Below are 16,051 nucleotides of genomic sequence, written 5' to 3' on the forward strand. Positions count from 1 at the left end.
GCGCTTCAAATCGGCACAAAAAATAGCTGTCATTTTGTACGGCATAGATATTAGCCTGTCCTGTCAGTGTTAAGGGTAAAATCATTTCGGACTTGGTAACACTGTTATCTGACGTAAAATTCAAAAGAAATTCAAAATTAGCATCACAGATCATCACAGATTACTAGTATTTAGTTCATATAATATATATACTAGTAATCTGTGATTTAGTTGTAGAATTAGCATTCAAAAGTTCGTAGAAAGTTTTCAAATTTCAATACAATAATATTATTTTATTATACTAGTGTTCCAAAGTCCAGATTCTTTTTATCTTAATATTAACTCATTCACTGGTAAGTGACAAAGTTTAAAATCAAAATATACCACTAATGACTATGACCCGGTGAACTTCGTATTCACAGAACACTAATTACTGGACTTTACCGGAGTTCGTACCTACTTACACGTACACAGTTTAAAATTTATTAGCTTACCTCCTCAATAAATTCTGTAATTCTTGTAAGTACTTTGTTCCTTCTCCGAACTTCCACGAATATTTCAAGAGTCAAGACTAAAGTGAGCCAAATCGATTTAGCCGTTTTCGAGTTTTATCGAGACTACAAACTATGACTACAAAAATCTAAAATATGTAGATAGAGGATTAAAATATATTTACAGCCTATTTACATCTTACTTTTATATAGAACAAATATTGCCACGTTTTGTAAATAATCTTATTCTTCTTAATCTTATTAAGTACCGTGATAAGTGCATTGACTTGGATAAGTGCCATTTTTTGTTGTCACTTTATAACTCAAGAACGGGCTCACCTATCCAAATGAAATTTTGGGTTTGTTTGGACTATTTAGTAGATGGTTTATGTGAAGTTTTCACAAAATCGGTTGAGTGGTTCTTCATTTATCACATTTTTTGTAACAAATGAATTCAATAAATGGCGAGTCATTTTGTTAATGGAGATTTTTTTGATGGGGAATTGAATGTTTCGCATTAAGTTTATATGTAGCGAAGCACGTATCGGGCCACTAGATAAATATAAATAAATGCTTTCTCTTTTATAGATTTCAAGATCAAATTAGCACAGCTACTAGCATATTAGTAAAGTTTGGGTAATGGATTTGAAGACATCACAAACCCAGTATACCATATCATTAGATGCCATCGATCTCAACTTTATTCCAACCATCAGTAAATACAATGGCCACGAAGTTACTCAGATCTGGACAAAAAAAAATCTAACAAGTAGAGACAATGAGTACTATGAATTTGAAATTATGGATGAAAATGAAGACGGTAAGATTGGAGACTTTTTATATACTTATATATTTTTATTTCATAGTTATTTCTTTACAAAATATTTGGTTACCGCAAGTTTCCTTCTTTCAGATGGAAAAACAAACCAAAACACATTAACACCATGTTATATTTGTAATACAGACATTCCAAAGATATTTTTTAGAGATCATCTAAATAGCAACAAGCACATAATATTTAAAAAAATAATAAATGCTTCATTGGACCGGATGAAAAAAGCGGTGAGCAATGAAATTGTTTATGGAGGTATGTGCAAAGATGAATCTATATATTTTTGTGAATCATGTGTCACTGTTGTAAGTACACAAGAAAAAAATTCACATGAAAATTCAGCAAGGCATAGAAAGTCCTTAGCGGTTGATAAAATTTTGAATGATTTTCTTGACATATATACAGACAACAAAAAATTTAGTGAAGGTACTGAAGAGGGAAGTAACATAAGAAATTGTAAAAATTACAATACATTGATAAGAAACAATTCCGAACCTATTGAAAATAATAGAAATAATACACCTTGCAATCAAAGCACAAATTACAAAATAAAAGAGTCGACCTATACAAATAATTCAGGCCAGAATCAATGTGATACGCTTTCTGAAGAAAAACAAACTGCAGCAGCTGTAAAAAATGATAACTTAAAATGTTTCCCAGTTAAAGAAGATGGTCAAAAAAAAGAAGAGGTGCCTATATTGCCTTGTCAGGTTGTGTTACAGCGTAAAGGTACCCACATTAAAGATAATTCCTTCACTTGTGCTATTTGCAACAGGTCTGTACCTAATCATAACTATAACATATACACTCATCTTACAACAGCTAAGCATATTAATAATGCAACAAAGCAAGCAAAAGAAGAACTTATTGATGTACATTATCACATGGATCTAACAAAATTCCCTCAATTAGAATGTTTTGTTTGTAAAAAATCACTGACATTGAATAACAGTAACATTACCAAACATATTTTAGGATATTCACATCAACAAAATCACAAATTGATGCTTAGCAATAATAAAATAATACTCAGAAATGGTAAATATGTCTGTAATGTTTGTCAAGTGGTTATAGATCCTATGCATGAACTAATTCATTGCCAAACAAGTTCCCATTCAGGAAAATTAGAGGACCTTAAAATAAGAAGATATTTGTTAAAAAATGATCTTGAACAACAACTCTGCCTCGTGTGTAATGTCAGAGTACCGAAAGACCTCAATACTGTTAACTCTCATTTGACTGGAAGAGTCCATAATGAAAAATACAACACAAAATTGAGTGAGAACAAAATTCGTTCTGAGGGCAACAATTTCAAGTGTGAACTGTGTGATGTTGTTGTCCCTACTGGTGGTGAAATACAACACATACATACAGCAACTCACCGTGCGAATGCTGTAGTGAATGTCACAAAAGTAGCACCTTCAACTTCAACATCGAGTACCAGTATTAGTACGGAAGATAATAAACTAAGGACTTATCTATTAAAAATTTTTGATTTTGAAAAGAAAGTTTGCCCACTGTGCAATGTTCATGTACCAAATAATACCAATAATATTATGTCTCATTTGACTGGAAGAGTTCATAATGAAAAATACAACACAATATTGAGGGAGAACAAAATTCATTCTCAGGGTAACGACTTTAAGTGTGAACTGTGTGATGTTATTGTCCGTACTGGTGGTGAAATACAACACATACATACAGCAACTCACCGTGCTAATGCTGTAATAATGAAGGTCGTAAGAGAAGCACCTTCAACATCAAGTAGCGGTATTAGTATGGAAGATAATAAACTAAGGACTTATCTACTAAGAAATGTTGATTCTGAAAAAAAATGGTGCCTTGTGTGCAATGTCCATGTACCAAATAATACTAATAATATTATATCTCATTTAACTGGAAATGTTCATTACGAAAAATACAGCACAAAATTGATTGAGAATAAAATTCGTTCTCAGGTCAACAACTTTAAGTGTGAACTGTGTGATGTTATTGTCCCTACTGGTGGTGAAATACAACACATACAAACAGATACTCACTGTTCTAATGCTGTAGTGAATGTCACAAAAAAAGCACCTTCAATATCAAGTAGCAGTATTAGTATGAAAGATAATAAGCTAAGGACTTATCTACTAAAAAATGATGGTCCTGACAAAAAAGTTTGCATTGTGTGCAATGTGCTTTTTATTAATAATACCAATAATACTATATCACATTTGACTGAAGAGGTTCATAATGAAAAATACAACACAGAATTGAGTGAGAACAAAATTCTTTCTCAGGGTAACGACTTTAAGTGTGAACTGTGTGATGTGATTGTCCCTACAGGCAGTGAAATACAACACATAGAAACAGCAACTCACCGTGCTAATGCTGTAGTGAATGACACAAAAGAAGCACCTTCAACTTCAACATCGAGCGCCAGTATTAGTACGGATGATAATGAGCTAAGGACTTATCTACTAAGAAATGTTGATTCTACAAAAAAACTGTGCCTTGTGTGCAATGTCTATGTACCAGAAAATACCAATAATATTATATCTCATTTGTCTGACGCACATCATAATAAAAAATATAAAAAAATCATAAAGAAAAACGAAATGTATCCTCAAGATGATGACTATAAGTGTGAACTGTGTGATATAATTGTTCCTACTGGCAGTGAAATACAACATATAATGTTAGAACCTCACAAAACTGGTATTTCCATAAAGAAGCATTGTGTTTTGTGTTAATTAAAAACCAAATATTATAACCCAAGAGCCAGTGACAGCCAGACTGCCAGACACCTATTCTTAAAGTGTTAGGCTGGTATAAATAGTCAGTACTTAAGATGCGACACGGTCTCAAGATGCGGTTCGGCTCTGTGATTGGTGCAAAATTTGACAGCCCACCAATAACAAAGCCTGAACAGTGTCTTGAGACCGAGACGCATCTTGAGTACTGACTAGTTATACGGGCCTTAGACTTTGAGGTGAACACCTCAAAGTCTAAGGCCCGTATAACTAGTGGCAATGGGAATGGTCTGTCAAAAGTGGAACACGAGATTCCTACTTCTCGTGGCTTGGCGTGGCACAATGGATAATCAAGGTAATACAAACCCAGACAGGCCCTGGGAGGAAAGTGGCAGAATCTGTCATTTTCGCCCCGTAGCCCGTCGGCACCTGTACTCCTTGTACCTCCACTCCTAGTATAAGTCCTTTGTCGGGTGAAGGCCTCCTCCATCATCCATGTTTTTCTATTTGAATTTTGATCCTGTCTTCAGCTGTCTTGAGCCAATTTTTTCCTGCTGTCTTTGCTAGGTCCATCCTTCTTTTGGCCTTGTAAGGATGGGTATTAGAGACAAATGAAAGATGTGTCTGGTTAAAATATGGTTGGCTTTATTATGATATAATAATCAAGTGGTTACAACTTACAGCTTATATATTATACGTAATACGGCTAACATTACATCTCATTTGACATCATCAAGATACTACATAGGTATAATGTAAGATACACTACAGCCTGCCAACTCTTTTTTTTCCAGAAGGCTTCTCCCAGACAGTGGTTGTCCATCTATATCAGTGTACCTAGAAACATGTCACACTTCTCATTGCTATAGTTACCTCTAAGAAAATTGAGATAAAATTTAACTTCTCTCTGTATCAATGAGTCTCTGGTCAGGTCAACTTCAGAACTGGACCAGAACTCCATAGGTGTTGGTTGTTCTTACCTCTTGGAGGTCATAAACAGGTCAACTTTCAGCTTTTATAAATGAAGGAAGTCTAGCTGTCGCTGGCTCTTGGGTTATTAGTTAATAAGATTTGGGTAGAGAGGTCCAGTCTGATTGATGATGAGAACTGAAAGTTATTGTAATAATTGACTTGTTTATAATTTTGTATTTGAATTTTATATTGTAAATACATACTTATATAATTCACAGTTAACTCTATAAAGTCATATTATGACGGTCTAATTAATTGTTTAAGCTGTTTCAATTTGTATTTTATTTAAAGTAAGTAGGTATATCAAAATAAAATTTGTTATAAATAATACCTACCAAGTCTATTTTATTTATCATAATATTATATGTAGGGGAAACTGGGGACACTAGATCCCTGTATTCTCAAGCTATGCTTATTAATGCTTAGCAAGCGTAGACCATATAAAATAAAGTACTCTGTGGCGTAGACAGAGCAAAAGTAAAGATTGGTTTCATCATAGATTAAGGATATAGGTAGATGGCTTCTAAGCTCGCCAGCGCGTGGCCATTTTATGCTTGTGTGCAATTGCCGTAGTGCGTAGCGTATTGCAAGCGTAGACCATATACAGGGTGTAACAAAAATAAGTGATAATACTTTAGGGTGTGTACGTGTTCCTTGTAGAGAGTTCACTGTGAAAGTAGCAGCGCTGAAAGACGAATTTTTTTTTCACTTTTGTATGGGCGAGGGCCCGTCACGAGTTTCCCCATACAAAAGTGAAAAAAAATTTTGGTCTTTCAGCGCTGCTACTTTCACAGTGAACTCTCTACAAGGAACACGTACACACCCTAAAGTATTATCACTTATTTTTATTACACACTGTATAAAATAATAATAATAATAACTATTATAAAGAGGAAAAATTTGATTGTTTGTCTTGAATAGGCTCCGAAACTACTGGACCGATTTGAAAGATTCTTATACCATTGGAATCCTACATTAATTCTGCTGAACATAGGCTAAATTTTAATTTGGAAAAAAATAGGGTTCCGTAAGATATTTAGGATTTTCGGACGCAAGGTGTAAAAAATCAACCAGAAATGTTACTTTTTTCGCGTACGCTGCCTAAACTATAAAAGAATCTACAAAAAAGTCCGCGACACACTATACCTATCTATGTTGAGTGAGGCACAATAACCATTTTTTTATTAAAAATCTTGATATGTTTTTGGACTACATTTAAATGCCTTTATTTTACTTATCAAAATAAATTATTTCATTACTAAGTACAGTTAATGTAGATAATATTTGGTCTTTGAATGATTAAAATTGGACGTTTGGTTTTAATGTTATGGCGAAATTAAAATATTACGATTTCTGCTGCACGTTGCGAATTGGGCGTCGTCAAGGCGCGCCGCGCGGGTGTGCTCGCCCGGGGAGTCCACGTAAATATTAATTATTATTCCCTCGATCATGGGAATCGCAGACACACTAGATTTATAATATAATAGTTTAAATGTGACAGCCGGGTGCCACTTCATTGATGGGATAATATTATAGTGCTTCATTAATTCATTACGTTTTGAATGACTATTATTTTTTAATTAATAATCAAACATAACACTTAAAATATAAAAAAAATACAGTAAAAATGTGTATAATAATTATAATATAGTAGTTACAGGCTAAATAGTGTAAACCATTTTTATTTTCTGCTTAACATAAAGATTGACTAAGAAATAAAGATTGAAAAAAAAATTATTTAAAAATCAATGTCCACCCGTGCGAAGCCGGGGCGGGCCGCTAGTATATAATAAAGTACTCTGTGGCGTAGACAGAGCAATAGTAAAGATTGGTTTCATCATAGATTAAGACCCAATTTCACCAACCTCTGTTTGTTAATTATCCTAACAAGGCATTACATAACGGACATTAGGGGGGTATTACATTATTACATCATTTCTATGATCATATATAGGATCCAATATATATGATCATTTGATCATATCTGCATATTACATTATCATATTTCATTGATCCTATTTTACGTCAATTGTGGTCTCAATAGCCAATGGAGAGCGCTAACGTTGACAGGTATTGACGTCAGGGTTATTAGATCTCAGAGAATTCGATTTGTCAAAAGACATCGTCATTTTTAATATGGCTTGTTTTTTGTTATTTCAGCAAGATTATACAAGTATATAATTAGAAAAATAATTACATTACATTATTTGAAACATAATAACGAACAAGAAATTAAAAACTCTTTTTTATATTAAACTAGATGACGCCCGCAACTCCGTTGCGCCAAAACTCGTTTATCGCGGCGGAACCGTACATTTTTTCGGGATAAAAAGTATCTTATGTCCTTTCCCGGGACTCAAAGTATCTCCATGCCAAATTTCAGCAAAATCGGTCCAGCGGTTTGGGCATGAAGAGGTAACAGACAGACAGACACACTTTCGCATTTATAATATTAGTATGGATAACTGGCAACACCTATTTCTATAACCGTATTGGATCCAATCTCTCAGTAAATGTCAAAAATCTATGATCAAGGAAGAAATGAATCTTATGTCTATATCATAAACTTATAATATGGTCTATATTACATTATCCAATATCATTGACTCAATGATCTTGGATCCAAATTCCAATATATATGATAAACTTATATCCCCCTTGGAAATACCGAAAGCACATAATAAAAGATTGACGACTAAGACGACCTGTCAAATAAAAGTTATTACAATTTTCATTAGACTGCCTCTCTCTTTTCATCTTGTTATAATTCCATAGAGGATTTTCTTCTCTCTCGCACTCTTTGTTGGTCTATGCATTATAAGTTTATGGTAACCTCAGTTTTATTTTATTTGCTTTTATCTTGCTTATAACGTAAACTTTGAACGTGGGTGACATTGACGGGACCGCTGCTGGTAAAGGAGAACTGTCAAACACATGTCATGTGATGCCAGATTGGGGGGACTCCCCCCAAATTTGGGGGTTTTTTTAGGTGATGGGGGGAAAATTGGGGGGAACAATTTTTTTGGGGGATTGTTGGAGGAAAAAATCTGGGAACAGACGGCGAAATCTAAGTACTATGGTCCCGTTTTTACCCTTAGGTTACGACTTACGGAACCATAAAAATGATCAAGGGGCTCGCGAAGATGCTGATTCCGTTAAGATTGAACGCTATTGCCGAAATAGTGTACATTCATCGTATCCATTTGTGAAATTCCCATTCATAATGAACAAAGAATTTCTTTTATAATTTGTGGGGGGATTTTTCTTGAAATCCCGAATTTTGGGGGGATTTCGGGGAACACTTGGGGAGAAACCGAGTTGGCCGTCTGGCAACACTGGTCATAAATGACGTTCTATGGGCGCCATTAAATAAGAAGAAGAAGAAGAAGACGTTTTTGTATGATACGTTCAATTTTCAAATTCAAATAAAGTCTACAAATATATACTAGTAATCTGTGAAATAAAGCTAGCTTGCTACATATAACATATTATAATATTATTCTGTGAATAAAGCCTTGTCGAAGTCGAACTGTAGTAATCTGTGATTACAGCCCTACTAGTTTATTGGTTTATTATCTTTTAAAGTTTTAATACATAAGCTACGGTGTTATAATACTAGTACGGTACCTACGATTTAGACTAGTACTAATGTTATAGTATTTTTTTACGTCCGTGTATTATAGTACTAGTGTTCCAGTTGTTTACCTCATAAGTCATAACTCATAACATTTACTCATCCAGATTCCAGGGATTATTCAAAGGTAAAACGTAGACCGTAGTATCCCCTTAGTACCTAGTCTGTGAAGGTAAGTAACAAAGTTTATTTTAATCAAAATATTAATAATTGATAACCCGGTAAACTTCGTATTAGGTACTTCCTCAATACATACAATATTTCAAGACTAAAATGAGCCTAATATGTTTAGCCGTTTTCGAGTTTTATCGATAGCCTGTAGGGTAGGCCAAGAGATTTCGCGACATGCTCGAGCGTAAGTACCCCAAAGAAGCTTCCACATAAAGTTACGATTTAAAGGCTAGGTGAGCCTGTAGGAACATTTTAAAATAGAAGAAAAAAGAAAGCTTCATCCTAACGCTTCACAGATGCATATTTTACGTTGCACTAAACTAAATGATTTAGTCATTGTTGTCTAAAATCTTGTATAATTTATCTGAATAAGCAATTTTCTCAATATACTTTCTTTTTCATAACTTCAAAATGACTGCAGTTTCTGTACTCAACACTAAAATGAAAAACGCTCTTATTTTTTATCAGTTTTACCTAATGTAAAAAACTATTAAGTCTCTCATGATTCTTGAGTGACTACACGAATAGCACTCTAACCACCAAACTCAGAGACATTTAATTACAATTAACCTTCAATTTAATGGAGAGTTTGACAGATAATGTATGGGGCATAAGTCAAAATTTTGAATTAATTACATTTAACTAATTAATGTTCCACTCTGAGTGCGGTAGTTAGAAGATTAATCCTTTAAATAGATTTACAGCATACTTTTATATAGAACAAATATTGCCACATTGTGTAAATATAAATAATTAGCTTTCTCTTTTATAGGTTTCAAGATCAAATCAGCAAAGCTACTAGCACATTAGTAAAGTTTGGATAATGGATTTGAAGACATCACAAACCCAGTATACCATATCATTAGATGCCATCGATCTCAACTTTATTCCAACCATCAGTAAATACAATGGCCACGAAGTTACTCAGATCTGGACGAAAAAAAATCTAAAAAGTAGAGACAACGAGTACTACGAATTTGAAATTATGACTGAGTTTGAAAATGAAGATAGTAAGCTAATATTATATTGATGATATAATTTTTTAATAATTATTTTTTTACAACATATTTAGTTATCACAAGTGGATCTTATCTTTCAGGTGGAATAGCAAAACAAAACACATTAACACCATGTTATATTTGTAATACACACATTCCAAAGATATTTATTAGAGATCATCTAAATAGCAACAAACATAAAATATTTAAAAAAATAATAAATGCTTCATTGGACCGGATGAAAAAAGTAGTGAGCAATGAAATTGTTCATGAAGGTAAGCGCGAGGATGAATCTATATATTTTTGTGAATCTTGTGTCATTGTTGTGAATACGCAGGAAAAAAATTCACATGAAAACTCAGCGAGTCATAGAAAGTCCTTAGAAGCTGATAAAATTTTAAATGACTTCCTAGATTTATATATAGACGACAAAGAATTTAGTGAAGATACTGACGAAGGAAATGAAACACGAAATTGTAACATATACATTGATAAGTACATTAAGAAAAATACATTGATAAGAAACAATTCTGAACCTAGTAAAAATAATGGAAATAACTCACCTTGCAATCAAAGCACAAATCATAAAATAAAAGAGTCGACCTATACAAATATTAATTCAAGCCACAATCAATGTGTTACGCTTTCTAAAGAAATACAAACTGCAGCATTGCCTGTAAAAAATGATAACTTAAAATGTTTCCCAGTTAAAGAAGGTGGTCAAAAGAAAGAAGAGATACCTACATTGCCTTGTCAGGTTGTGTTAAAGCGTAAAGGTACCCACATTAAAGGTAATTCCTTCTATTGTGCTATTTGCAACATGTATGTACCTAATTATAATTATAACATATACATTCATCTTATAACAGCTAAGCATATTAATAATGCAACAAAGCAAGCAAAAGAAGAACTAATTGATGTACATTATCACATGGATCTAACAAAATTCCCTCAATTACAGTGTTTTGTTTGTAAAAAATCACTGCCACTGAATAACACTCATAATGTTACCGCACATACTCTAGGATCTTTACATCAACAAAATCACAAACTGATGCTTAGCAATAATAAAATAATATTCAGAAATGGTAAATATTCCTGTAATGTTTGTCATGTGGTTATAGATCCTATGCATGAAATAATTCATTGCCAAAGAAGTTCCCATTTAGGAAAACTACCCGTGTGTAAAATTGTAAAAGACACAACTTTAAGTAATGTTAGCCAAGAGGATCATAAAATAAGGAGATATTTGTTAAAAAATGATCTTAAACAACAACTCTGCCTCGTGTGTAATGTCAAAGTACCAAAAGGCACCAATAATGTTGACTCTCATTTGACTGGAAGAGTTCATAATGAAAAATACAACACAATATTGAGGGAGAACAAAATTCGTTCTCAGGGCAAAAACTTTAAGTGTGCACTGTGTGATGTTATTGTTCCTACTGGCGGTGAAATACAACACATACAAACAGCAACTCACAAAAGAAGCACCTTCAAAATCAAGTAGCAGTATTTTATGAAAGATAATAACTAATAAGCTACGGACTCATCTACTAAAAATGATGGTTCTGATTTAAAAGTTTGCCTCATGTGCTATGTGCGTTTTCAATGAATACCAATAATATTGTATCTCATTTGACTAAAAGGGTCTCTCGCTTTTTACCTTGCGATGTAAACTATTTAACTATTATCTATATTGATATTCTATAAGGTAAAATCTTGCAGCTTGATAAAGAGGCAGATACTTATATTTTATTCTAATCCTATAAATGTGATATTTATTTTTTGTAAGTACTAAGTCGGTACCGGTTAAGTTCTATGTAAAGGATCTCAGTTCTGAGCTGGTACCGACTTCAAAAGAATGAAAATTGGGTGCAGAAGTACTTAGTTGAGGTTTGTCGAATTTTGAAAAAGTCACTAATGAAAAAATACGAATTATTTCATACATTTTAAAAATATTGTTTTTACTTTGGAAGTTGGGTTCAATTTTTTGTTGAAAAATAATGTTTATTAACATTATTTTTCAACAAAAATTGAACCCATAAGCAAGAACCAAATATCGTTTAATTAATATTCAGTGAAACTATTGGCTATTGTACTTGAATTGTTGATTATTTTGTATTTGTATTTCATATTATAAATTATTCTGTAAAGTCATTTTAATTCAACATGACGCGGACGGTTTAAAATCTAAATAATTGTTTAAGCTGTTTAACATTTTTTTTTATATCAAAATAAAATTTGTTAAGTATAAATAATACCTTATTTTATTTACTTATTTTAATATTAAGTAAGTACCTATGTATCTAAGTAATTAATATTAGTAATGGGGGCGTCCATTAATTGCGTGAGGAACATTTTTTACCCCCTTTCTCCCCTTGCCTTGGTGCGATTTTGTAAAAATTTCCTCAACTGAAATAAAACGCTCTGCTGAAACTCAAACTCAAACTTTTTTATTCAGAATAATTTTTTGCAAATATTCTCTGAACGTCTACATGATGCCTACCACCGGTTCGGGAACTAGCCCGGCGAGAAGAACCGGCGTAAGAAACTCGCACGGGGCCCACTTTTTTACCAAAAAAAGTGAGAAAAAATTAATCTTTTAAAATAAGGTTTACAATGTTGTAACTTAATATTATTATATATACAATGTCAACATACATACATAATTGTAAGTCATGAAATATTATGTAGAAATAGCCTTGCAAGCAGACTTCCTACTCCCAAAATGTGCCATCGTTTATGAAATCATTGACCTTATAATAGGCTTTGGCACACAAACGCTCTTTGACTACTTTTTAAAATTTATTAATGGAAAGATTTTGAACGTTTTCTGGGATTTTATTGTAAAGGCGTATACATTGACCTATAAAAGATTTACTAACTTTACTAAGTCTGATCACCGGTATTTCTAGTTTATACTTATTTCTAGTGTTTCTTCCGTGACTTTTGGTTGTAAATTTACTAAGATTCTTTCTAACATATAATACATTATCCAAAATGTATTGAGAAGCAACAGTTAGAATACCAATTTCTTTAAACTTTTCTCTCAGAGATTCAAAAGCTGACATTTTATAAATGGAACGTATAGCTCGCTTCTGCAGCACAAAAATCGTATTAATGTCGGCAGCGTTTCCCCATAAGAGGATGCCATACGACATTCTACTATGATGACGTCTTGCTGTGTCTTCGTCAGAAATTTCCCGTATTTTTCTGACTGCGTATGCTGCAGAACTGAGCCTATCTGCAAGATTGGCAATATGAGGACCCCGCTGTAATTTACTGTCTAGTGTAATGCCTAAGAATACAGTGGTGTCCACCAAATCTTAGTTTTAACTTGCCTAACGTTGGGCAAAGTTAATTTTAAACATTTAGTTTTCTTAGAATTTAGAAGTAAGTTATTAACGCTAAACCAATGTACTATTTTTGAGAGAGCACTATTTACCTCGTCGTAATTTGACTGTTGTCGCTTCACTTTAAAAATTAGTGAAGTGTCATCAGCAAAAAGTACTATCTCATTATCCTTAACAAGATAATATCTCATTTATGTAGATGAGAAAAAGAAATGGACCTAAAATGGATCCCTGTGGGACGCCTAATTCTATTTTGGTCCCATTGGACCTTTTACTATTAATGTCAACCCTTTGAGTTCTATTTTTGAGGTAAGATGTCAAAAGGTTGAGTGCCGAGTCCCTAATGCCATGAATGAAAGGAGAATGAGGACTTGTGTAGAGGCTTCTGTATAATATATTTTAGAAGTAGTAAATCCACCTCTAAGATAATCTCCAGATTTGCCCATGTCTAGAAATATTTTTCACACATTTTTTTGCTGGAACAAAATCAAGTGATATTTGCTACGAAAAGTGAGATTTGGAACGATTTAGTTTGACACCCTCCCCTCCCCAGAAAACCTCACGCGAGCGAAGAAACCACTTTTAAAATACTGTAGTGCTTGGGACATAATTTTTAAATGTCCGTATCGCCTAAGCACCAACGGCATTCTCGCAACATAGTCGGTATAGTGCTCTGTATATCTGAAACACATGGTTAGTTACAGACTTCGGGGTTTTCTTCAGATCAATCAGTTCGGGGTTACGATCAGTGGCGAATTTTTATTTTTTATGAGAGTAGGCCACTTTAGTTTTGCCGCCCCGTGTACGTAATCTATGGGATCTCTATGGATGCTGCCGGCCCTAGGCCATGGCCTAAAACGGCCTATTTATAAATCATTATTGTTGCAAGGTTTATGGGTAGGGCATGCAAAGCCAATAATACAAAGAAAAAACTAAGTGTATATATATTTATTTCTTATTTAAATTTCTCTTAAAAATAACACAAAACTATAACAGTACATAGATTGGACAATAGAGAAGCCAGTATAAAAACTACTTAGTGTGACATTTTACTTTAGTCTCAATAAACTTACACCCCCTCCTAAAAATATTTTCACTGCGAATATGGGTTTGTTCCGAATTATAACTCAGTATAATCGTCATTCATCAATGCCATAGGGTCAATTCAAACCGCACCGCGACGCGTAGATGCATTTCTAAATTTGTATTGAATTGACATAATATTTGCATAGCGCACGCAAACGAAGTCTGCCAAATTCATACAGAAATTCATCTACGCGTCCCGTGGGGCGTTGCGGTCTGAATCGACGCCATAGGCGTTCCCCACATTATGCGTGCGTTTTCCTCGGGCGTGTGAGCGTGACGCGACGACGCGACGCTCATACTCCCGAGGAACGCGCACGCCCAATGTTGAGTCAGCCGCCGCGTTTCCACTGACGCGGGCGGAGAGGAGATTAGCGGTGCCCGAATTGACCAATCACTATGCTCGACATCTCCGCTCCGCCTCCTATATTATATATACGATATTCATAATAAAAATACAGCGAGGCGATGCGATGCGGAGGAAAACGAGCATTGGGGTGCAGAGCGGAGGACAGCGGTGCGGAGCGGGGCGGTGCGTGGCTCGCGCGTAGTGTCTCAGTTAATCATTCAATCAATTCCAAAAGTATGCTCCGCTCCATTCCGCTCCGCTTCGGTGGAAACACTGACACCTTTTCACCGCTCCTCTCCGCCCAGCTCCGCGTCAGAGGAAACGCGGCCTTATTGTTGATTCGTATCCAAAATATACGCCAGTTCATTGACGTATGAAATTTGGTTGGATATTTTTATAATGATGAGACTGCGTCAGGCGCAAGGCGCAACTATGCTGCAACGAAGCCACACTTTACAATTTACAATATTCTTTGCATGATATCGTATGAGCTAAGCAGCATCACGCGGCAGCGGAGCTACGCGACACAAAACGTGGTAGCTATCCGATCCTCGCGGCAACCGAACGCGACTTAATTCAAATAAAATGCCACTACCGTAGTATACAGCATGACTGGTGAGACATAATCAATACTAAAGGAGAGTACTCGGTACTCGATTCTCATTATAATTATGTAATAAAATTAGGTACGTAATTTTTGACCAAATTTCCCTTTAAATAATGAATCATGGACACTTATCCCGCGCGCGGTGTCCATGCGTTGGGTAAATAATTATTTAACTCTAAGCTACATTTACTCAGTGATCAATTGATATTATTTTTTTCAGCTAATATAATAGCCAAATATCACGTCCTCGAGTATTGAACATGTCTCACCAGTCATGCTGTAGTATGATTATAGGTTTCATTTTTCTCTACGCCACTACAAAGCAGCGGCCGCAACGGTCGCCGATAGCCTAGTTCGAAAGTGGCATTTTATTTGAATTTTTGTTGGTCGCGTTCGCGTGCCACAAATGTCGGTTAGCCACGTCCCAATACCATTCGTGCTACGTGAAACGTGAAGTGTCGCGTCGCTTCGTTGCAGCGTAGTGTCGCTTAGTGCAGTCTCGCCTTATTGTCACCAGTGCAGTGGCATACCAGCGCAAATTAGAGTAAAAAATAAGTGACACCTGCATCTGGCCAGTGTATTGGGTTCAATTTCGGAACCTAGGTTTTTACAAGGTGTGCTTATCATTGCAAAAATCACATGACGCAGACAGCAGGCTATCAAAAGTTATATGCTGCGTATTTTGCTTTATTAGTAAGGGGGTCTAAATATTATAAGAGACAAGTTTGTTTTCTGTTATAAATATAGTGCGCTGCCCAAGAAATTAATGCTAAGTAAATTGAGCTTCGACAAAATTTGTTCCAACAAAGGTAGAAGTATTGCCAGCATATTAGAACGAGAATCCACC

At 34.6% G+C, this 16,051-nt stretch overlaps 1 protein-coding gene across 15 annotated transcripts; it reads left to right on the forward strand.

The window, feature by feature from the left end:
• Positions 1-237: 237 nt before the first annotated feature.
• LOC121736354 lies at positions 238-11,539 on the forward strand. Of its 15 annotated transcripts, none has more exons than XM_042127497.1 (5): positions 238-332; positions 1,059-1,290; positions 1,384-2,031; positions 9,587-9,824; positions 9,914-11,539. In XM_042127497.1, the coding sequence occupies exons 4-5, from the start codon at positions 9,638-9,640 to the stop codon at positions 11,317-11,319; spliced, it is 1,593 nt and encodes a 530-aa protein (XP_041983431.1). In that variant the 5' UTR covers positions 238-332; positions 1,059-1,290; positions 1,384-2,031; positions 9,587-9,637; the 3' UTR covers positions 11,320-11,539. The 15 variants fall into 15 exon arrangements, with proteins under 15 accessions (XP_041983431.1, XP_041983437.1, XP_041983438.1 ...); XM_042127503.1 differs by having other exon boundaries at positions 1,384-1,557; XM_042127504.1 differs by having other exon boundaries at positions 1,384-1,532.
• Positions 11,540-16,051: the final 4,512 nt, after the last annotated feature.

This window comes from Aricia agestis, chromosome 19, assembly GCF_905147365.1.
Source record: "Aricia agestis chromosome 19, ilAriAges1.1, whole genome shotgun sequence".
NCBI lineage: Eukaryota > Metazoa > Arthropoda > Insecta > Lepidoptera > Lycaenidae > Aricia > Aricia agestis.